The sequence below is a fragment of the Pelophylax lessonae genome (genome assembly GCF_965119305.1).
Source record: "Pelophylax lessonae genome assembly, chromosome: 3".
In the NCBI taxonomy this organism is placed as follows: Eukaryota; Metazoa; Chordata; class Amphibia; order Anura; family Ranidae; genus Pelophylax; species Pelophylax lessonae.
The window spans coordinates 204,304,784-204,329,848 of NC_138770.1; the positions used below are offsets into that span (position 1 = coordinate 204,304,784).

At 48.0% G+C, this 25,065-nt stretch overlaps 1 protein-coding gene across 1 annotated transcript in view; it reads left to right on the top strand.

Moving 5' to 3' along the window:
- The window catches only part of FARSB (phenylalanyl-tRNA synthetase subunit beta), a 119,309-nt gene that overhangs the window by 17,446 nt on the left and 76,798 nt on the right, over positions 1-25,065 (top strand). Inside the window, exons 9-11 of the mRNA XM_082249395.1 lie at positions 2,990-3,051; positions 23,806-23,857; positions 24,986-25,047. Of these exons, the coding sequence (XP_082105521.1) occupies positions 2,990-3,051; positions 23,806-23,857; positions 24,986-25,047 (176 nt within the window). The remainder of the gene's footprint in view (positions 1-2,989; positions 3,052-23,805; positions 23,858-24,985; positions 25,048-25,065) is intronic.

Consider the following 25,065-nt stretch of genomic DNA (forward strand, 5'->3'; position numbering starts at 1 on the left):
ATAGAAAGTGACTCTTGTGACTCTTCAAATTGCCAGCAGCAAAGGAAACGTGTCACCAAACCTGAGCTAATCCAAAATTAAGTGCCATGGATGCTTACCTCCAATACACTCAAAATGAGCATTTTGTTAAATGTAACACCAGACTTGGCTTAGGGTCTTTTCTCCTCATCTGGCTTTTTAGGGGGCCACTAGTAGGTTCTCCTCTCCTCTGGATGCACCAGCCTCTGGGGAGTGTTGCCTCTCTAATGGTAATCTTCCCAGGGTTTTCACTCCGATCAGGGATGTATAATGAAAAGGGACTTCATAGTTTAGTAAGGTAATAAAATTTTATTGATAAAAACAAGGTAGCAAACTCCTACTGTAGCAGCGGTAAACAGGCATCCGCACTCGGCAGTAAACTCGGATGCTTCCGGGCTCGGCCGTAGACCGGAAGTGACGTCACCCAGCTCCTTCCGACGCGTTGCGTCACTCCACGTGACTTTATTAACGAATAGGCTGCTGGATGACAGTCGCCGGATTATATAGCGGAACGGTTACCATAGGAACCGTAATAGCAGATGAAACACTTTAACACTTGCGCTGCTAATCCATTATACATAGCAAAACACATATAGATTGCTAAAAAAACTTAATGGACTTAAAAAAAGGGGAAAAAATATCCCATAAGAGGTAAAATGGCATAATATCAAGGGGATAAGTATAAATGGCATTATGAAACTAAATTCATATTATGATAAACAAGTGAAAATGATTAAAAGAAAAAATGCAATAATCAATCACACTAGTTTGTCTATTAATATTCAGTGTATCTACAAATGCTAAAATATAAATATAACGAAGCCTCATACTGCTGTCCAATACTGTATATATGGTGGAAAATCAGCTCAATGTATGCGTTCCATAATATGGGATAAAGCAGTATATTATCAGGCATGACATCATAAAAGTGATAGCAGATAAAGACAACATGCTAAAAAATGAAGGAAGAGAGTAAGATGTATGAGTAGTAGGCCTATGATAATATGTGAAAGAATATTGGTCCGGTGTGAGATAATATGTGCAGGTTAATAGGTAGATATGAAACCGTTTTAATCAAATTGGATATTTAATCCTTGGGGTGTCAGTGGCTGTATTTCAAAAATCCAACGGGATTCGGCTTGGCTTCTAGAAAATGCACGTGTTTCCCGCCTAACTTCAAATTGCACGTGTTTTTTGCCTAACTTCATGTGACAAGCCTGTAAAGGCTTAAAGCCACAGTAACCTAAACATTATTTTTTTTTAAATACTTGAAAAATAAACTGTGGCTGCCACAATTCAATGTAGTGGGCCCTTAACTGTGCCCACTAGGTGCCACCACCAGACACCATCGCCCAAAGTGATAACTGGGTACACGCTTGCCAACTTCCCATGACCACCTACATTTAAACTGATTGCAAAGTGCTAATAGAATCTCCATAGGAAACCGTAATCCTCAAGGCAGCCTCAAAGCGAACGGGGAACACAGTCAGTTGGATGCACGTGACCAGATATTCAGCATGATGGTTTATGTAAAGCAAGAGAAAAGAGCCTTTCCACAGTGTAAAAACCTTTGAAATGCTTTATTATATAAAGTAGTACACCTACACAAAGTTCAAAGGCATGCGCATGTATTGTATAAATATGCACCAAACTGGCATGGACATCTTGGTGCACGATAATGTCAATAGGAGGCTCCACATAACGCATTTCGTCATCAAAAGACCTATTCCGGGGCAACAGGCACCACATTGCATCATAGTATATAAATACAAATAATAAATGTTACACCTGCATTTAAGGTATAACATGTTGCTAAGAAACTCCCCGCCAATCCCAGATTGCAACCCCCCTCCCCCACCCAACAGCTTGCAGGGGGTTACTCTCCCCCACAGAAGCACCATTCAGTCATTTGTCCACACAGCCACCTCATTCATTCACAGATATCTGCAAGTCCTGCCTGCCACAAGTGCAGTAATCACCACTCTCATAGTCCATTGACATTTCCTACTTCACTCCAACTGAAAGCCTGTACTCCTTGCAGGCACCTGTAAAAAAAAATAAAAAAAATAAATGCAAATTCTTTTTTTCCTGCAAGTGCATTTCATTTTTTATTTTTGGTGAATTTAGCCTTTATTAACATTGTACATCGTTTCTACCAATAGATTCTAAAATGTATAGCTTTATATGCCTATTTATATAATAAAACTGTGACACAGACTAGTCACGTTACTTGTTTCATGTTCTCTGAAAAGAAAAGATAAAACCTAATTGATCACTATAGGCAACAATTCTGCTTTTGCATACATTTTGCTCTATGTTTTTCTAAATAGCCCCTTATTGTGCCATCTGTAGAATTCTGTCATTCAGCCTCATGGGTCGAAAGGGAGAAATCTTTCAATTTCCTATCTATGCTAAACAACGTGCATGAAGAATCTGCACTGTGAGCTATTGTATGTGCCAACTGGGGCTGTCTGAATACATGAACAGTGCCTGCATCTGAAAGGATGTAGTTACTGTTCATCTGGCAATTTTTAGTCCACTTTTGTCAAGCTGACATGGCCATCCATGGCTCTAATTTTGGTGGATATAGCAGTTACTTGGCAGAAATTCAAACTGTAAGAGTATAAGGGATCCTGCACTATGGATAAAGGGTGAAGAGAGTAGGCTGCAGCCTCCCTTAAATATAACCAAAGGTTATATCAAAACAGAATAAAAATTAGAGGGAGAGGGAAGTGGCGCTGCCCAGAAATAGGTGAAAAATATGTGTGTATTGGCTGATAGTACAGCAATACACACATATCAGCCAATACACACATATTTTTCACCTATTTCCGGGCAGCGCCACTTCCCTCTCCCTCTAATTTTTATTCAGAAATTCAAACTGTGTATGGCTAGTTTGCTTTAACAAATATTTCAACAGAATGCTCATTAAGCTTGATATTAAATTGAATTCATCTTCCATATTGTATAGGCTAAAATAGTCCTGGATATGATGGTCACCATGTTCAGTGAATACTGCGATGAGCCCTTCACGTAAGTAAAATGTGCCAAAGGATTTCTCTTACCCAATTTAGACTTTTTACTTTCAGCGAATTGTGAAACAGTTGCACAAAGCCTTGTCAGCAGTTTCTGTAGTGTGATTTGGGCAACTCTTCTCCCCTGACAGACATCTGAGACACAGACAGCTGCAATAACCAGTTCTAAATCACTAAGGAGAAGAGCAGTCATGTCAAATGTCAAAAAACTAAGCCACAGGCAAAAGAAATGTGCAACTAACAGGAAAAGCTGTTATATATTGAAAATTTAGCTTGCTTAGTCAGTGGGTATGCTAACAATGTTGACCTTATGTTTAAATTGTTACAAATAGTATAGTTGCCACTTGCAAAATTGTGTGTGGGTGTGTATATAGTATACACTGCTTAAAAGAATTAAAGGAACACTTTGAAAACACTACAGATATCAATGTGGAAAATATGCTGGATATATATACTGATATAGACTGGGTAATGTGTTAGGAAGGAAAGGATGCCACATCGTTTGATGGAAATGAAAATGATCAACCAACAGAGCGCCGAATTCAAAGACACCCCGAATATCAAAAAGAAAAACGAATGCAGCAGGCTAGTCCATTTTGCTGAAATTTCATTGCAGCAACTCATAATGGTACTCGGTAGTTTGTATGGTCCCCACGTGCTTGTATGCATTGCCTGAGAATGTTGGGGCATGCTCCTAATGAGACGACAGATGGTGCCCTGGGTTATTTCCTACCAGATCTGAACCAGGGAATCGGTGAGCTTGTGAACAGACTGAGGTGCTGTCTGGCGGTGTTGGATGGGCTGAAACATAATGTCCCAGAGGTATTCTATTGGATTTAGGTCAGATGAGCATGGGGGCCATTTAAAAGCTTAACAACCACCCGCCGCAGTTATACTGCGGCAGGCAGCCGCTCCTGCACAAACCGCCGTAGGTATAAGTCGGTCGTGCGCCTGCAGCTAGGGGGCGAGCGCGCGCCAGCGGGGAAGCCAATGCACGGGGCAGGCGGCTCCGATTGCCGCCTGACATCTGCGACCGTTCCCCACTGAGAGAGAAGAATGGTCAGCTGTGTTGTAAACACAGCTGACCATTCTTCTCCCTGGAATGATCACAGAGCTCCTGTGATCCTTCTATATAGGACCAAAGGTCTCTGTGATCATTTCACAAGCCACGCCCCCCCCCCACAGTTAGAAACATGCCCCTAGGTACACATTTAACCCCTTGATCGCCCAGTGTTAACCCCTTCCCTGCCAGTGTCATTATTACAGTAACAGTGCATATTTTTAGCACTGATTACTGTAGTAATGTCACTGGTTCCCCCTAAAAGTGTCAAAAATGTCAGTCAGGGGTCCGATCTGTCCGCTGTAATGTTGCAGTCCCCCAAAAAATCGCAGATCACCACCATTACTAGTAAAAAAAAAAACAAAAAAAAACAATACAAATGACCTAAACCTTTCCCGTAGTTAGTAGACGCGATAAACTTTTGCGCAAACCAATCAAAATATGCTTATTGCGATTTTTTTTTTTTTTTTTTTTTAACAAAAATATGTAGAAGAAAACAAATTGGCCTAAAATGTTAAAAAATGTTGATTTTTAAATGTATTTTTTTTGGGAATGTTATATAGCAGAATGTGAAAAAGATTGTTTTTTTTTTTTTTTTTTCAGAATTGTCGCTCTTTTTTTGTTTATAGCACAAAAAATAGAAATCGCACAGGTGATCAAATACCACCAAAAAAAAAGCTCTATTTGTAGGAAAAAAAGGACATCAATAGGTACAGCGTCGCACGACCGCGCAATTGTCAGTTAAAGTAACGCATTGCCGAATCGCAAAATATGGCCTGGTCATTAAGGATCCTTTCACACCTGTCCGTTCCGCTCAGCGGGGGATTGATCTGCCGATCCCCGTTGAGCAGGCGGATGACCGCTCCGTCTCCGTTCGGAGATGGAGCTGTCAGATCCCCGTTGTCCTCTATGGGGGAATCGGATGAGAATGGACCGCTTGTCTGTTCTCATCCGATCCCATCTGATCCGATCCGCCAGACGGATGGAAAATAGGGTTTCCATCTGTCTAGATTTGACGGACAGGATCGGATCGAATGGCAGAGGGTGTCAGCTGACTCTGCTGCCCCATAGGGATGCATGGGGCATCCGATCAGGTCCGCCTGAAAAACTGACAGGCGGATCTGATCGGACCGTATGTGTGAAAGGGGCCTAAGGGGGCAAATCCTCCCAGTCCAGAAGTGGTTAATGGTATCAGTTCCTTCATCCTCCAGGAACTGGCTGCATTCTCTCACCACATGAGACCGGGCATTGTCGTGCACCAGGAGGAACCCAGGACCCACTGCACCAGCATAGGGTCTGACAAGGATTTTAATCCAATACCTAATGGCAGTCAGGGTGCCATTGTCTAGCCCAGTCGTCATTAAATGGCGGTCCGAACACGGACCAAGCGACGCTTCTTTCCAGACCGACAGTGCCACATCCCCACTCTGCCGCTCAGCAGTCATCGGTTGCTCGGACTGCAGGCATCCCTGCAACCAATGACGTTGCGTGTGCTCCCCCGATGGGCACATTCTGTTGTGCACATCAGCGTGCTCCTTACCATAAAATTCTTTTCAGGAGGCACTCTGATGGGCACAACAAAATGTGTCCATTAGCATGCCCCTGCACAGAAAATGTACCCATCAGGATGCCCCTTAACTTAAAGTAAGTGGCATGCTGATTGGCACGTTAGTGGGGGCAAACTGATGGGCACATGTTATGTTAAGGGAGCAAGATGATGGGGACACCAGATGTAAGGGAGCACTCTGATGGGCACACCTGATGTGATGGGGACACCTGATTTAAAGGGGCATTCTCTTGGGAACACCTTATGTAATTTGGCACTGTGATGGGGACACCTGATGTAAAGGAGCACTCTGATGGGCACATCTAATGTAAAGGAGCATTCTGATGGGTACACCTGATGTGATGGGGACAAATGATGTAAAGGGGCATTTTGATGGGAAACACCAGATGTAAGTGGGCACTCTGATGGGAATACCTGATGTAAAGGGGCACTCTAATGGGGACACCTAATGGAAAGGGGCACTCTGATGGGCACATCTGTTTTGATAAGGACACCTGATGTAAAGGGGCACTCTGATAACGGCACCTAATGTAAGGGGGCAGTCTGATGGGGACAAATGATGTAAGGGGGCACACTGAGAGGAGACAACAGATGTAAGGGGGGCCTTCTGATAAAGAAACCTGATGTAAGTGGGCATTCTGACAGGAATACCTGATGTAAGGGGGCATTCTGAGGGGGACACCTGATATAAGGGGGTACCCTGATGGTGGCAACTGATTTTTGGGGATAGTCTGATGAGAGCATACTATGTAATGAATTACTCTGGTAGGGGCACCTGATGTAAGGGGGAACACTATTGGGGACCTTTACATTTATAGAGTATTACCAGAGTGTGTGGAGGAAACAGTAAGAAAAACGCTAGAGAGTACGATTTGCGACAAAAAAGGAAAGAAGATGCGTACAATCTTTCATGGCACAGACTTGTCATCCGGACTTCGGCCAGGAAAAAATTTTGGTGACCAGACCTCCTTAAATTTAATTCACTACCACTGATCTACCCTGTAGAGGTCTGTGTGTTCCATGAATATGTTTTCCCAGTCCACCACTGACCCACCACCAAACCCGTAATGCTGAACGATGTTACAGGCAGCATAACGTTCTCCACGGCTTCTCCAGACCCTTTTACGTCTATCACATGTGCTCAGCTTGAACCTGCTCTCATCTGTAAAAAGCACAGGGCACCAGTGGTGGACCTGCCAATTCTGGTGTTCAATGGCGAATGCCAATCGAGTGCCACAGTGCCGGGCAGTGAGCACAGGGCCCACTCGAGGACATTGGGACCTCAGGCCACCCTCATGATTTCTGTTTCTGATTTTTTTGGTTAGGGACATTCACACCAGTGGCCTGCTGGAGATTATTTTGTAGGGCTCTGGTAGTGCTCATCCTGTTCCTCCTTGCACAAAGGAGCAGATAGCGGTCCTGGTGATGGGTTAAGGACCTTTATATGGCCCTGTCCAGCTCTCATAGAATAACTCCCTTTTCCCTGGAATCTCCTCCATGCTCCTGAGACTGTGCTGGGAGACACAGCAAACCTTCTGTCAATGGCACATATTGATGTGCCATCCTGGAGGAGTTGGACTACCTGTACAACCTCTATAGCAAGGATTCCCAAACTACGGCCCTGCATTTGTTCATGAACTACAATTCCTATCATGCCTAGTCATTTATGTGAATGTCAGAGTTTTACAATGCCTCATGGGATGTGTAGTTCTGCAAGAGCTGCAGGACCGTAGTTTGGGAATCCCTGCTCTATAGTATCCGGGTATCCCCTCATGCTACCAGTAGTGACACTGATCCTAGCCAAGTGCAAAACTAGTGAAAAACAGTCAGATGAGTAGGGGAAAAAAAAGTCAGTGGCCTCCACCTGTAAAACCACTCCTGTTTTGAAGGTCATCTTGTTGTTGCCCATCTAGTGCACCTGTTAATTTCATTACCACCAATGCAGGTGAAACTGATTACCAACCCCCTCTGCTACTTAACTGACCAGATCAATACCCCTAATTGACTTGATGCTCTATTCTGATTAAAAAGTATACTCTTTGAGCAGTGTATAATGTGTTGTCATGTGTGTGTTTTGTATGACCTACATGATTTGTAAAAACAGCGCCAAGTCTTCTAGGCATGGAATGAACAAGTTGGCGACATATTGCAACATTTATCTTTTTCCATTCTTCAAGAACAACCTCTTTTAGAACCTGGATGCTGGATGGAGAGTGATGCTCAACTTGTCTCTTCAGAATTCCCCATAGGTGTTCGATTGGGTTCAGATCAGGAGACATACTTGGCCACCGAATCACTTTCACCCTGTTCTTATTCAGAAATGTGACAGTGGTCTTAGATGTGTGTTTTGGATCATTGCCATGTTGGAAAAGTGCACGACTACCAAGGGCATGGAGTGATGGCAGCACCTTCTCTTTCAATATACAGCAGTACATCTGTGAATTAATGAAAACATCAATGAAATGCAGCTCCCTGACACCAGCAGCACTCATTAAGCCCTACAGAAGGACACTGCCACCACCATGTTCTTCTGCAGGCATCATGCATTTTTCTTTGTACTCCTCACCTTTGCAACACCATGCAGTTTTGAAGCCATCAGTTCCAAAAACATTTTTCTCTTACGTCCTCCGACAGTCGCCGCCTCTTCATATTCGTCACATATGGGGTATTAGACTTTGCTCCGAAGGAGTAGCTAGGCAACAGAATATGTTAACAATAAAGCTTTAACATATCCCACCCTCAAGGGGTGGTCCCCTCAGTCAATACCCTCCTACTTCCTGCAACCATATCTCAGTTTTAATGTCTAGCTTGTCAGGAGTGGCTGGCTCTCTCTGTGCTGGGACTTTCTGTCCCAGACTCTTTCTTCTTTTTAATATTTTGTTTGAGTTTTTCTCTCTACCTTTAATTAGCTGTTATTTTGTCAGCGTTAGTTAGTTCTTCGGACGAAGAGGATCATGCGGACTGGGTCTCGGGCTGATCCCCCTGGTCGCAGGTCGTGGGTCAGTGGCTTCCCAGTCTGCCATCGAGCGTTCAGCCAGGTAACGCTCCTGGCATAGTGAACGACCCATCCCTGTTCGGTGCAGGGATGATTGGTGAGGTGGCTACTTCACTGGACGCTGTGCGGTTTCTTAACCCCCATTTTGTGCGTCTTGAATTGCGACTCTCCCTGCCTCATGTGCAGCGGCTTGTTCGCCTGTGCGGGTCCCCCACGCCATGTGAGGTAAGTGTATTTATGTGGGGACCTGTCTGTCTGGGGGGGTGTCAGTCTGGGACTGTGTAACCTGCCTCTATTCACACTGCTTGTCTCCCTATCTCTCGGCTGCATGCTGTGGGCTGCAAGGGGGGGGGGAGCTGTATGACACTGTGTGTGTCAGGCTGGGCAGTGTGAGAAGCTGTGTGCTGTGGGGCATGTTTTTTTGGCATGTTTGGGCATATACAGCGATCGCTGCGGCGATCTAACTTGTATTCTTATATTGGAATGTAATGTGTGTTTTAATGCACTGTGGAGCGGCGTTTTCGGCGCCAAACGACGCCATTTTGCCTGCACCTGCTCCGGCCGCATGGTTTACATGCATGGCGGCCATTTTCTTGTAGCCTCCATAGGCTTACATAGAGCGCCCTGGCAGCATCACTTCCTCTTTCCAGGAACACCGATCGAGGCAGCAGCAGCGGCGAGGGTCTCCTCAGGTTTTATCCTTCTGTTCTTGCTATCCATTGCCTGTGTTCAGTTTGCATATTCCCTGTGGGGGTCTCATTGTGCTTGAGTGTGGTGCGGTGGGCTGCGCTTGCCGCGCTTGCTAAAAAAGGGGCAGTTAACCCTTGGTTGTCTGGCATTACAGGGGCAATGGATTCTCAGGAGGGCAAATTTCCTACAGTATTGGTGGACAGCCAGGGGACCGCTGTTTCCCCCCCAGGGGGGGATTTAGCCACTATTGTGGCTGGCCTTGCTGCTCAGGTGCAAATGCTGGTGGCTGCTCAATCTACTAAAAGGCCCAGAGTTGCTCTTTCCTCTGATTCTGAGGGTGAAGGTGATGGGGCTGTTATGGCAGGGGCCTCCTTATCGGGGTCCCGCTCCTCTCTTGATCTAGTGGGGTCTGAGGTGGAGGCTGAAGTTGAGGGGGTCGATAATTCTCCCCCTGGCTCGCCTGAAGAGCTTGCAATCATGGATGAGTTGATTGCTTCCATTAAGCAAACGCTGCGTTTGCAGGACGAAGTGTGTCCCCCCGCTGCCTTGGCGGCTTATGGGACGCAGAGAAAACGCAGGACGCCGCAGGTTTTTCCCTGCAATGCTGATTTTCAGCGCGCTGTTAAGGATCAATGGCGCGATCTGCGCAAACCTTTTGCGGTACCAAGTAAATTCAAGCTGCGTTATCCTTTTTCGCCTGCCACTGATGAACGGTGGTGTGTGCCTCCACCAGTGGATCATGCAATTGCGGTTTTGAACAAAGCCACTGCGATTCCTGCAGAGGGTTCCCCTGTTTTCCGTGATGCCACGGATAGGAGACTGGAGTCTCTTGCCCGTCATACTTATTCTGTTACGGGTTCTATGCTTAAGGCTCTGTTTGCTTCTCTCATGGCGGCCCAGGCGATCGCAAGTTGGACGCAGATGCTTAGGCGCGTTCTAGTGGCCGATTCGGCCTCGGCGGCGACCCTGGATATGGTGGATCAGATCCACCAGGGTGTCATGTATCTGTGTGATGCGGACCTGGACCTGATTCCGTTGGCTGCACGTGTGCACAGCGTGGCGGTGTTGTCTCGCCGCCTGGTTTGGTTAAAATGTTGGTCGGTGGACCAATCTTCACGTAAGACTTTAGCCAATCTGCCTTATGATGGGTCTCGCCTTTTTGGGGAGTCCCTGGATGTGTTGATTAAGGGGATCACCGGGGGTAAGAGCACTCTCTTGCCCCATTTCCCCAAGGCTAAGGGGGCTTCTGGGAAGAAGCATGCAAATTTTCGGCCCCCTCAGGGGTCCTTTCGTGCCTTTCGGCCGCACTACAAGGGCAAACCGTTCAAAGGTCAAGGCTCTCAGAAGAAGCCCTGGTCTGGTAAACAGAAGTCCGGCCAATCCGGACCTGCAGCCCATAACAGTTCGGCCTGAAGGGGCGCCCTCACCCAGTTTTGGGGTGGGGGGACGCTTGCTCGGTTTTCTTCAGCCCTGGTTGGCCCGTGTGCGGGACAGATGGGTTCTGGAAATCGTTCGATCTGGTTACAAGATCGAGTTTCTCTCTCGGCCGGAGAGCAGATTTTTTCCCTCAAATCTTCAACTGTCTCCAGAGCGCCTGCGGGACCTGAGGGCTCAGGGAGTGGTGGTTCCGGTGCCTCATCGGGACAGGTTTCGGGGGTTTTATTCCAATCTGTTCACCGTGCCCAGAAAGGAGGGCAAGGTTCGTCCAATTCTGGACTTGAAGGCTCTGAACCGCTCTGTGCGGGTTCGCAAGTTCCGCATGGAATCCCTGCGGTCGGTGGTGGCTGCCCTGGTTCCGGGGGAATTCATGGCCTCCATCGATTTGAAGGATGCGTACCTTCACATCCCCATATTCGAGGGTCATCAGAGGTACCTTCGATTTGCCATTGCGGAGGATCACTACCAGTTCGTGGCGTTGCCCTTTGGTCTCGCCTCGGCTCCGCGGGTCTTCACCAAGGTGCTTGCACCGGTTCTGGCATTATTGAGGGCCCAGGGCATTTCTGTCCTGGGGTATCTGGACGACATTCTGGTTCGGTCTGCGACCAGACAGGGTCTGGAGGAGGCCCTGTCTGTCACAATGCAAACTCTGCAGGAGTTTGGTTGGACGATAAATTTTCCAAAGTCGACACTGAGTCCGTCGGTTCGTCTCCCCTATCTGGGAATGATACTGGACTCGGTGCAGGCGAAGGTCTTCCTGCCGGAAGACAAACTCAGGACTCTCCGGGAGGAAGTCAGGTCCCTCAGGGACGTTCCGCACTCGTCCCTGCGGACGTGCATGAGATGTCTGGGATTGATGGTCTCGGCCTTCGAGGCGATTCCTTTCGCACAGTTTCACACGCGGGGTCTCCAAGCGGAGATCCTGTCCAGGTGGGACGGGCGACCTCAATCTCTGGATCTTCAAATCTCGTTGAGTCTTCGCACCAGGGAAAACCTTCTGTGGTGGCTCCAGTCCCCGTTGGTGTCCGGGGGCAAGTCGTTTCGTCCGATCTCGTGGACGGTAATCACCACGGATGCCAGCCTGTCGGGCTGGGGTGGAGTTCTGGGCGTTCTGTCCGCTCAGGGGACTTGGTCGGAGGGGGAGTCTTCCCTTCCGATCAACATTCTGGAATTGCGTGCGATAAGTCTCTGTCTTCATCGCTGGACGGACCGGCTGCAGGGTTGCCCGGTTCGGGTGCAGACGGACAATGCCACGGCGGTGGCCTACATCAACCACCAAGGGGGCACCAGGAGTGCCCGAGCGGCTCGAGAAGTGGCCGACATTCTGTCTTGGGCCGAGACTCATGTCCCGGCGATAATGGCGGTTCACATTCCGGGAGTGGAGAACTGGCAGGCGGACTATCTGAGTCGCCAGACCCTGGATCAGGGGGAATGGTCTCTCCATCCGGCTGTCTTCCAGACGTTGTGCGCGAAGTGGGGTCTTCCAGATGTGGACCTGTTCGCGTCTCGCCTCAACAACAAGGTGAGAAGGTTCGTGGCAAGGACGCGCGACCCTCGGGCAGACGCGTCGGACGCGTTAGTGGCCCCGTGGCATCAGTACAGGCTGATGTACGCGTTTCCACCGATTCAGTTGCTGTCCAGGTTCCTTCGCAGGTTACACTCGGAACGCAACACGGTGATTCTTGTGGCACCGGACTGGCCTCGCCGGTCCTGGTACGCAGACCTCGTGAATCTGGCGGTCGACGCCCCGTGGCGTCTGCCTCTTCGAGACGATCTACTGTCTCAAGGACCGATATACCATCCTGCTTTACAGTCGCTGGCTTTGACGGCCTGGCTGTTGAGACCGAGGTCCTGAAGGAGAGGGGTCTCTCTCCGGAGGTCGTTCATACTTTAATCAACGCGAGGAAGTCTTCCTCGGGGAAGGTTTATTACCGTACTTGGAAGGCCTATTTTGCCTGGTGTGAGTCCAGGGGGTTTTCACCCCGCACGTACTCGGTGTCCCGTGTGCTGTCTTTCCTTCAAACGGGTGTGGATCAGCGTTTGGCGCTGGCTACGATAAAGGGTCAGGTGTCTGCTCTGGCCGTTCTGTTTCAACGTCCCGTGGCTTCCAACCCTTTGGTTGGCACCTTTGTTCAGGGTGTGCGGCATCTGGTTCCCCCGAGGCGGGATCCTCTGCCCCCTTGGGACTTGAATCTCGTTCTCTCTGTGTTACAACGTGCTCCTTTTGAACAGATCAGGGAGATCTCGTTGTCTATGTTGTCCAAAAAGGTCGCCTTTTTGGTGGCGATCACTTCGGCTCGCAGGGTGTCGGAGCTGGCGGCTTTGTCCTGCAAGTCTCCGTACCTGGTTATTCATTTGGATAAGGTGGTCTTGCGACCTAATCCTTCTTTTCTGCCGAAACGAGTTTCGGAATTCCATCTTAATGAGGATATTGTCTTGCCTTCGTTGTGCACGAAGCCTAAACATCCAAAGGAGGTGAAATTGCACTCTCTGGATGTTGTTCGGGCGATAAGGGTTTACCTTAAATCGACTGAGTCTTTTCGAAGGACTGACTCCTTGTTTGTTCTTCCAGAGGGTCCTCGGAAGGGCATGGCGGCTTCGGCCTCTACCATCGCCAAATGGATCAGGCAGACCATTGAACAGGCCTATGCTTTGCAGGGGAAGGTTCCCCCTGTGCCTGTGAAGGCGCACTCTACTAGATCTCTGAGTACGTCTTGGGCCTGTCGTCATGGGGCTTCTGTAGCCCAGGTGTGTAAGGCGGCGACTTGGTCGACCGTGCACACTTTCACAAAATTCTACAAAGTAGATGTTCAGGCATCGGCGGATGCTTCCTTTGACCGCAAGGTTCTTAGTGCGGCTGTTCCCTAGGGTCCCTTGTTGGGGACTCCTGGCTGTTGGGATAAGTTTTGTATCTCCTGGTTTTTTGTCTTTTCCTGGGTTGTTGCTCCTGTTGAGCACTTATTTTTGCTGTTGCCCAGCTGGTTTCCTTCCTTTGGTAGGGTTCCTTTCTTTGATGTGGAGACTGCTTTTTGACTTTCGGCGCGGATGCGTTTCCCACCCCTCATGTTTGCACTGCTTTCGGACGTCCCCATATGTGACGAATATGAAGAGGCGGCGACTGTCGGAGGACGTAAGAGAAAACGGAATTTTTGTAAAATCTTACCTGTAAAATTCCTTTCTCTGAGTCCTCCGACAGTCGCCGCCCCCGCCCCTCTTTTGGGGTTTGATTGTATACTCTACTGCTATTCCACTAAAACTGAGATATGGTTGCAGGAAGTAGGAGGGTATTGACTGAGGGGACCACCCCTTGAGGGTGGGATATGTTAAAGCTTTATTGTTAACATATTCTGTTGCCTAGCTACTCCTTCGGAGCAAAGTCTAATACCCCATATGTGACGAATATGAAGAGGCGGCGACTGTCGGAGGACTCAGAGAAAGGAATTTTACAGGTAAGATTTTACAAAAATTCCGTTATCTTGGTCTCATCACTCCAGAGTCCCAGTAGTCTTCTTCTTTTTCAGCATAGGCCGTGGCAAATTATAGGCAGGCTTTTTTGTTCATGGGCTTTAGGAGAGGCTTCCTTTGTGGACGACACCAATGCATGCCATTACTCTGCAGTGTACGCCGTATTTTGTCACGGGAAACAATCACCCCAGTTTGGCTTTCTACTTCTTTAGCTAACTGCAGTGAACTTGCATGACGATTTTCTCCAACCCTTCTCATTAGAAAACGCTCCTGTCGAAGTGTTAACTTCCGTGGATGGCCTGGACGTCTCTGTGAGATTGTTGCAGTTCCATATTTGTTACATTTTTATATCAACAGTATTCTGACTGATAAGTAAAGCTTTGCTGATCTTCTTGCAGCCTTCCCTTTTCTTGTGTAAAGAAAACATCATGTTATAATCAGCTGTCTGCTCGACAACAGTTTAATGAATTTTTAAACTCACCTGTAGTTGAATTCTTGTTAATTATTAGGATTTTGTTGTCTAAAATTTAGACTTTCTTTGGGGTGTATTCATTTTTATAACATGGTCTTGAATGAACTTGTTAGGAAAAATACTTTTTTTTGCGTGTGCAAATTAACAAATCTTTTTTTGCAATCAATGGGCTACATTTGTGGGAGTATTTTGTAGTATAGTGTCCCATAGAAAATGTTGATTCTGAAAGGAAAGTAAAGGTTTTCTTTTTTTTGTACTCATTTATGCGCAGCACTGTGTATGTGTACACACACACACACACACACACACACACACACACACACACACACACACACACACTATATTGTCAAAAGTATTGGGGCAATATAGAAGAAATGGCTGCACTCCAAGTATGATCAAAAATCTGGTTTATTAACCGAACATCCCAGTGTGGCAAAAAACAGGTAGACGCGTTTCACACACCAGCAAGTATTGGGGCGCCTGCCTTTACACGCACATTAACTCTAATGGCATCCCAGTCTTAGTCTGTAGGATTCAATATTGAGTTGGCCCACCCTTTGCAGCTGTAACAGCTTCGACTCTTCTGGGAACGCTGTCCACAAGGTTTAGGAGTGTGTCTATGGGAATGTTTAACCATTCTTCCAGAAGCGCATTTGTGAGGTCAGGCACTCATGTGGACGAGAAGGCCTGGCTCACATTCTCTGCTCTAATTCATCCTAAAGGTGTTCTATCTGGTTGAGGTCAGGACTCTGTGCAGGCCAGTAGTTCCTCCACCCTAAACTCATTTATCAATGTCTTTATGGATGTGTCCTTGTACACTGGTGCGCAGTCATGTTGGAACAGGAAAGGGTCACCCCAAAACTGTTCCTAAAAAGTTGGGAGCATGAAATTGTCCAAAATGTCTTGGTTTGCTGACGCCTTGAGAGTTCCCTTCACTGGAACTAAGGGGCCAAGCCCAACCCCTGAAAAACAACCCCGTGCCATATTTCCGCCTCTCCACCAAAAGATTTGGACCAGAGGACAAAGCAAGGTCACTAAAGACATGAATGAGTGAGTTTAGGGTAGAGGAACTTGACTGATCTGCACAGAGTCCTGACCTCAACCCGATAGAACACCTTTAGGCTGAATTAGAGCTGAGACTGCGAGCCAGGCCTTCCCTCTGACATCAGTGCCTGACCTTACAAATGCACTTTTGGAAGAATGATTAAACATTCCCATAGACACACTCCTAAACCTTGTGGACAGCCTTCCGAGAAGAGTTGAAGCTTTTATAGCTGCAAAGGGTGGGCCAACTCAACATTGAACCCTATGGACTAAGACAGGGATGACCTTAAAATTTGTGCGTATAAAAGCAGGCGTCCCAATACTTTTGGAAATATATATATATATATATATATATATATATATATATCCACTTTAAGTTTAGAAGGATTTGCCCCCTTCCTGACCAGGCCCTATTTTGCGATTTGGCGCTGTGTTACTTTAACGGACTATTGCGCGGTCGTGCGACGCTGTACCCAAATAAAATTGACGTCTTTTTTTTTTTCTCCCACAAATAGAGCTTTCTTTTGGTGCTATTTTATCACCTGTGAGATTTTTATTTTTTGCGCTCTAATCAAAAAAATAACGACAAAAAAAAAACAATATTTCTCTTACGTCCTCCGACAGTCGCCGCCTCTTCATATTCGTCACATATGGGGGTATTAGACTTTGCTCCGAAGGAGTAGCTAGGCAACAGAATATGTTAACAATAAAGCTTTAACATATCCCACCCTCAAGGGGTGGTCCCCTCAGTCAATACCCTCCTACTTCCTGCAACCATATCTCAGTTTTAATGTCTAGCTTGTCAGGAGTGGCTGGCTCTCTCTGTGCTGGGACTTTCTGTCCCAGACTCTTTCTTCTTTTTAATATTTTGTTTGAGTTTTTCTCTCTACCTTTCTTTAGCTGTTATTTTGTCAGCGTTAGTTAGTTCTTCGGATGAAGAGGATCATGCGGACTGGGTCTCGGGCTGATCCCCCTGGTCGCAGGTCGTGGGTCAGTGGCTTCCCAGTCTGCCATCGAGCGTTCAGCCAGGTAACGCTCCTGGCATAGTGAACGACCCATCCCTGTTCGGTGCAGGGATGATTGGTGAGGTGGCTACCTCACTGGACGCTGTGCGGTTTCTTAACCCCCATTTTGTGCGTCTTGAATTGCGACTCTCCCTGCCTCATGTGCAGCGGCTTGTTCGCCTGTGCGGGTCCCCCTACGCCATGTGAGGTAAGTGTATTTATGTGGGGACCTGTCTGTCTGGGGGGGTGTCAGTCTGGGACTGTGTAACCTGCCTCTATTCACACTGCTTGTCTCCCTATCTCTCGGCTGCATGCTGTGGGCTGCAAGGGGGGGGGGGGGAGCTGTATGACACTGTGTGTGTCAGACTGGTCAGTGTGAGAAGCTGTGTGCTGTGGGGCATGTTTTTTTTTTTTTTGGCATGTTTGGGCATATACAGCGATCGCTGCGGCGATCTGACATGTATTCTGATATTGGAATGTAATGTGTGTTTTAATGCACTGTGGAGCGGCGGTTTCGGCGCCAAACGACGCCATTTTGCCTACACCCGCTCCGGCCGCATGGTTTACATGCATGGCGGCCATTTTCTTGTAGCCTCCATAGGCTTACATAGAGCGCCCTGGCAGCATCACTTCCTCTTTCCAGGAACACCGATCGAGGCAGCGGCGAGGGTCTCCTCAGGTTTTATCCTTCTGTTTTTGCTATCCATTGCCTGTGTTCAGTTTGCATATTCCCTGTGGGGGTCTCATTGTGCTTGAGTGTGGTGCGGTGGGCTGCGCTTGCCGCGCTTGCTTAAAAGGGGCAGTTAACCCTTGGTTGTCTGGCATTACAGGGGCAATGGATTCTCAGGAGGGCAAATTTCCTACAGTATTGGTGGAAAGCCAGGGGACCGCTGTTTCCCCCCCAGGGGGGGATTTAGCCACTATTGTGGCTGGCCTTGCTGCTCAGGTGCAAATGCTGGTGGCTGCTCAATCTACTAAAAGGCCCAGAGTTGCTCTTTCCTCTGATTCTGAGGGTGAAGGTGATGGGGCTGTTCTGGCAGGGGCCTCCTTATCGGGGTCCCGCTCCTCTCTTGATCTAGTGGGGTCTGAGGTGGAGGCTGAAGTTGAGGGGGTTGATAATTCTCCCCCTGGCTCGCCTGAAGAGCTTGCAATCATGGATGAGTTGATTGCTTCCATTAAGCAAACGCTGCGTTTGCAGGACGAAGTGTGTCCCCCCGCTGCCTTGGCGGCTTATGGGACGCAGAGGAAACGCAGGACGCCGCAGGTTTTTCCCTGCAATGCTGATTTTCAGCGCGCTGTTAAGGATCAATGGCGCGATCTGCGCAAACCTTTTGCGGTACCAAGTAAATTCAAGCTGCGTTATCCTTTTTCGCCTGCCACTGATGAAAGGTGGTGTGTGCCTCCACCAGTGGATCATGCAATTGCGGTTTTGAACAAAGCCACTGCGATTCCTGCAGAGGGTTCCCCTGTTTTCCGTGATGCCACGGATAGGAGACTGGAGTCTCTTGCCCGTCATACTTATTCTGTTACGGGTTCTATGCTTAAGGCTCTGTTTGCTTCTCTCATGGCGGCCCAGGCGATCGCAAGTTGGACGCAGATGCTTAGGCGCGTCCTAGTGGCCGACTCGGCCTCGCCGGCGACCCTGCATATGGTGGATCAGATCCACCAGGGTGTCATGTATCTGTGTGATGCGGACCTGGACCTGATTCCGTTGGCTGCACGTGTGCACAGCGTGGCAGTGTTGTCTCGCCGCCTGGTTTGGTTAAAATGTTGGTCGGTGGACCAATCTTCACGTAAGACCTTAGCCAATCTGCCTTATGATGGGTCTCGCCTTTTTGGGGAGTCCCTGGATGTGTTGATTAAGGGGATCACCGGGGGTAAGAGCACTCTCTTGCCCCATTTCCCCAAGGCTAAGGGGGCTTCTGGGAAGAAGCATGCTAATTTTCGGCCCCCTCAGGGGTCCTTTCGTGCCTTTCGGCCGCACTACAAGGGCAAACCGTTCAAAGGTCAAGGCTCTCAGAAGAAGCCCTGGTCTGGTAAACAGAAGTCCGGCCAATCCGGACCTGCAGCCCATAACAGTTCGGCCTGAAGGGGCGCCCTCACCCAGTTTTGGGGTGGGGGGACGCTTGCTCGGTTTTCTTCAGCCCTGGTTGGCCCGTGTGCGGGACAGATGGGTTCTGGAAATCGTTCGATCTGGTTACAAGATCGAGTTTCTCTCTCGGCCGGAGAGCAGATTTTTTCCCTCAAATCTTCAACTGTCTCCGGAGCGCTTGCGGGACCTGCACCTGGCGGTGCGGGACCTGAGGGCTCAGGGAGTGGTGGTTCCGGTGCCTCATCGGGACAGGTTTCGGGGGTTTTATTCCAATCTGTTCACCGTGCCCAGAAAGGAGGGCAAGGTTCGTCCGATTCTGGACTTGAAAGCTCTGAACCGCTCTGTGCGGGTTCGCAAGTTCCGCATGGAATCCCTGCGGTCGGTGGTGGCTGCCCTGGTTCCGGGGGAATTCATGGCCTCCATCGATTTGAAGGATGCGTACCTTCACATCCCCATTTTCGAGGGTCATCAGAGGTACCTTCGATTTGCCATTGCGGAGGATCACTACCAGTTCGTGGCGTTGCCCTTTGGTCTCGCCTCGGCTCCGCGGGTCTTCACCAAGGTGCTTGCACCGGTTCTGGCATTATTGAGGGCCCAGGGCGTTTCTGTCCTGGGGTATCTGGACGACATTCTGGTTCGGTCTGCGACCAGCCAGGGTCTGGAGGAGGACCTGTCTGTCACGATGCAAACTCTGCAGGAGTTTGGTTGGACGATAAATTTTTCAAAGTCGACACTGAGTCCGTCGGTTCGTCTCCCCTATCTGGGAATGATACTGGACTTGGTGCAGGCGAAGGTCTTCCTGCCGGAAGACAAACTCAGGACTCTCCGGGAGGAAGTCAGGTCCCTCAGGGACGTTCCGAACTCGTCTCTGCGGACGTGTATGAGATGTCTGGGATTGATGGTCTCGGCCTTCGAGGTGATTCCTTTCGCACAGTTTCACACGCGGGGTCTCCAAGCGGAGATCCTGTCCAGGTGGGACGGGCGACCTCAATCTCTGGATCTTCAAATCTCGTTGAGTCTTCGCACCAGGGAAAACCTTCTGTGGTGGCTCCAGTCCCCGTTGGTGTCCGGGGGCAAGTCGTTTCGTCCGATCTCGTGGACGGTAATCACCACGGATGCCAGCCTGTCGGGCTGGGGTGGAGTTCTGGGCGTTCTGTCCGCTCAGGGGACTTGGTCGGAGGGGGAGTCTTCCCTTCCGATCAACATTCTGGAATTGCGTGCGATAAGTCTCTGTCTTCATCGCTGGACGGACCGGCTGCAGGGTTGCCCGGTTCGGGTGCAGACGGACAATGCCACGGCGGTGGCCTACATCAACCACCAAGGGGGCACCAGGAGTGCCCGAGCGGCTCGAGAAGTGGCCGACATTCTGTCTTGGGCCGAGACTCATGTCCCGGCAATAACGGCGGTTCACATTCCGGGAGTGGAGAACTGGCAGGCGGACTATCTGAGTCGCCAGACCCTGGATCAGGGGGAATGGTCTCTCCATCTGGCTGTCTTCCAGACGTTGTGCGCGAAGTGGGGTCTTCCAGATGTGGACCTGTTCGCGTCTCGTCTCATCAACAAGGTGAAGAGGTTCGTGGCAAGGACGCGCGACCCTCGGGCAGACGCGTCGGACGCGTTAGTGGCCCCGTGGCATCAGTACAGGCTGATGTACGCGTTTCCACCGATTCAGTTGCTGTCCAGGTTAATTGCAGGTTACACTCGGAACGCAACACGGTGATTCTTGTGGCACCGGACTGGCCTCGCCGGTCCTGGTACGCAGACCTCGTGAATCTGGCGGTCGACGCCCCGTGGCGTCTGCCTCTTCGAGACGATCTACTGTCTCAAGGACCGATATACCATCCTGCTTTACAGTCGCTGGCTTTGACGGCCTGGCTGTTGAGACCGAGGTCCTGAAGGAGAGGGGTCTCTCTCCGGAGGTCGTTCATACTTTAATCAACGCGAGGAAGTCTTCCTCGGGGAAGGTTTATTACCGTACTTGGAAGGCCTATTTTGCCTGGTGTGAGTCCAGGGGGTTTTCACCCCGCACGTACTCGGTGTCCCGTGTGCTGTCTTTCCTTCAAACGGGTGTTGATCAGCGTTTGGCGCTGGCTACGATAAAGGGTCAGGTGTCTGCTCTGGCCGTTCTGTTTCAACGTCCCGTGGCTTCCAACCCATTGGTTGGCACCTTTGTTCAGGGTGTGCGGCATCTGGTTCCCCCGAGGCGGGATCCTCTGCCCCTTGGGACTTGAATCTCGTTCTATCTGTGTTACAACGTGCTCCTTTTGAACAGATCAGGGAGATCTCGTTGTCTATGTTGTCCAAAAAGGTCGCCTTTTTGGTGGCGATCACTTCGGCTCGCAGAGTGTCGGAGCTGGCGGCTTTGTCCTGCAAGTCTCCGTACCTGGTTGTTCATTTGGATAAGGTGGTCTTGCGACCTAATCCTTCTTTTCTTCCGAAACGAGTTTCGGAATTCCATCTTAATGAGGATATTGTCTTGCCTTCGTTGTGCACGAAGCCTAAACATCCAAAGGAGGTGAGATTGCACTCTCTGGATGTTGTTCGGGCGATAAGGGTTTACCTTAAATCGACTGAGTCTTTTCGAAAGACGGACTCCTTGTTTGTTCTTCCAGAGGGTCCTCGGAAGGGCATGGCGGCTTCGGCCTCTACCATCGCCAAATGGATCAGGCAGACCATTGAACAGGCCTATGCTTTGCAGGGGAAGGTTCCCCCTGTGCCTGTGAAGGCGCACCCTACTAGATCTCTGAGTACGTCTTGGGCCTGTCGTCATGGGGCTTCTGTAGCCCAGGTGTGTAAGGCGGCGACTTGGTCGACCGTGCACACTTTCACAAAATTCTACAAAGTAGATGTTCAGGCATCGGCGGATGCTTCCTTTGGCCGCAAGGTTCTTAGTGCGGCTGTTCCCTAGGGTCCCTTGTTGGGGACTCCTGGCTGTTGGGATAAGTTTTGTATCCCCTGGTTTTTTGTCTTTTCCTGGGTTGTTGCTCCTGTTGAGCACTTGTTTTTTGCTGTTGCCCAGCTGGTTTCCTTCCTTTGGTAAGGTTCCTTCTTTGATGCGGAGACTGCGTTGCCTTTCGGCGCGGATGCGTTTCCCACCCCTCATGTTTGCACTGCTTTGGGACGTCCCCATATGTGACGAATATGAAGAGGCGGCGACTGTCGGAGGACGTAAGAGAAAACGGAATTTTTGTAAAATCTTACCTGTAAAATTCCTTTCTCTGAGTCCTCCGACAGTCGCCGCCCCCGCCCCTCTTTTGGGGTTTGCTTGTATACTCTACTGCTATTCCACTAAAACTGAGATATGTTTGCAGGAAGTAGGAGGGTATTGACTGAGGGGACCACCCCTTGAGGGTGGGATATGTTAAAGCTTTATTGTTAACATATTCTGTTGCCTAGCTACTCCTTCGGAGCAAAGTCTAATACCCCCATATGTGACGAATATGAAGAGGCGGCGACTGTCGGAGGACTCAGAGAAAGGAATTTTACAGGTAAGATTTTACAAAAATTCTGTTTTTTCACATTCTGTTATATGACGTTCTCCAAAAAAATTTTTAAAAATCAAAATTTTTTAACATTTTAGGCCAATTTGTTTTCTGCTACATATTTTTGGTTTAAAAAAATTGCAATAAGCGTATTTTGATTGATTTGCGCAAAAGTTATTGCGTCTACTAACTACTGGAAAGATTTATGTCATTTTTTTTGCTAGTAATGGCGGCGATCTGCAATTCTTTTTTAGCGGGACTGCGACATTGCGGCAGACAGATCGGACCCCTAACTGACATTTTTGACACTTTTGGGGGGACCTGTGACATTACTACAGTAAAAAATATACACTGTTACTGTAATAATGACACTGGCAGGGAAGGGGTTAAAATTATGAGTGATAAAGGGGTTAAATGTGAGCCTAGGGGAGTGATTCTAACTGAGGGGGGGGGGGGGCCTTCTGAAATGACCATAGAGACATGTGATCCTATATAGAAGGATCACATGGGCAATGTGATCATTTCCCGGAGAAGAACGGTCAGCTGTGTCTACAACAGCCGACCGTTGTTCTCTTAGCGGGGAACGATCACGGGTGTCAGACGGCAATCGGAGCCGCCTGACACACACATCGGCTTCTCCGCTGACAAGCGGGGGCGCGCTCTCGCCCCCTAGCCTCCTGAGAGCGAGCGACGTATACCTACGTCGCTTAGCCCAGGAGCGGCTGCCTGCCGCAGTGTATCTGCAGTGGGCGGTCAGTAACTGGATATCTATATATATATATATATATATATATATATATATATATATATATATATATATATATATATATATATATATTTTTTTTTTTTTGATATTCTGTTTGGTCCTATGATGGAATGTATCTCTTTCCCCATGCATTTTACAGATCTGATCAGAATGATTCTAGGATGTGTGATGATGGTTAGATGCGTCGGGTGACAGCTTGGAATGTATCTCTTTCCCCATGCATTTTACAGATCTGATCAGAATGATTCTAGGATGTGTGATGATGGTTAGATGCGTCGGGTGACAGCTCCTGAGTGATCATTCCTGAAAATGTTGAATGTATAATAATGTACACTTCGGTCATCTAATCATGCCTAATTATGAACTGTGCATCCACTGTTAATTACAGCCTTGTCCTGGGGGCATAGTAATGGGGTGGCATTGGGCCAATCAACTTTGACATTATTTAGAAAGAGGGAGTCTGCTATAGTCTCAAACTGCCCATAGATATCTGAATGTCTCTGTCTAGCCATTATCCACTGCAGTGCCGACACTGGCCTTATGCAAACTATGTACATTATACTTATCTGGACATTTCATACGTATTATTTTATGATGTGGAATGTAATACATACTAGACCACTTGTCCAGTCTTGTTTATACTCTTTTAGTTATTTTTACGTATTTGTTTATTTACAGTGTTGAAGCTGCTGAAGTTATTTATCCAGATGGAAAAAGCTATTTTTATCCGGTATGAGGAAATTTTCTTAGCTGGACAAGTTTTAGCCTTTTGCTAATATAACTTGATTATGTTCATCACCAAAAGTCATGTATTAAAGATTTCCGGTTTGTAACAACAGAGGGTTCACTTTATGCACCTTGCTGTAACTGATCTCTGTGTGAATTTCTTTATATCTACTATCATTTATTCCTTAATAAAGCAAACTAAGCTTTATCTGAGCACCGCAAATCAAAAATATTTCATTCATTTTTATTATTCAGATAGCTACCATAACCCCGGTATTTTTTTTAAACTGCGGGCGGTCCACTTTAACATAAGGGCAGTCCCAGCGGCGGCACCGGGAAAATGATCCGGTCCGCTGTCCCTCAGGCAGCAAGTCGAGTGGGGGCAAGATGGTCCTCACTCGACTTTATGGCCCTGGAGGACCGGAGTGACGTCCTACTTTGCTTCCTAGCAACGGATTTAAAGAGCCCATTTTTTTTCGTCATGAAAAAAAAATTACTTTTTTTTTTTTCTTTTTTAGTGTAGATGTGAGATTTGAGCTCTTTTTGAACCCAGATCTCACATTAAAGAGGTCCTGTCATGCTTATTTCTATTGCAAGGGATGTTTAAATTCCTTGTGATAGTAATAAAAGTGATAAAAATTTTTTTTTTTTATAAGAACAGTGTAAAAATAAAAGTTAAAATAAATAGGAAAAAAAATGCGCCCGTTAGCTCTGTGCGCAGAAGAGAACGCATACGCAAGTCGCACCCACATATGTAAACGGTGTACAAACCACACACGCAAGGTATCGCCACGATTATTAGAGCGAGAGAAATAATTCAAGCCCTAGACCTCCTCTGTAACTCTAAATTGGTAACCTGTAAACATTTTTAAAGTGTCACCTATGGGGATTTTTAGGTACTAATGTTTGTCGCCAATCCACGAGTGAGCGCAATTTTGAAGCATGACATGTTGGGTATCTATTTACTTGGTGTAACATTATCTGCCCATGTGTAATACAATTCAGTGAGTTCATTTTTTTCCATTTCCTTAGTGTTTGTCTGCAGACTTTTTTTTATGTACTGTATCCTGTTCAGTAATTCCTTATCCCCAGTTCATGTATTGAAAGCAGTTGCAATGTTTTTTAATTGTAGGAACTGCCATACAGGAAAGAAGCTCTTTCTGCTGAGAAGATGAACAGTAAGATTGGGATCAAGTAAGAAACATTAGAATT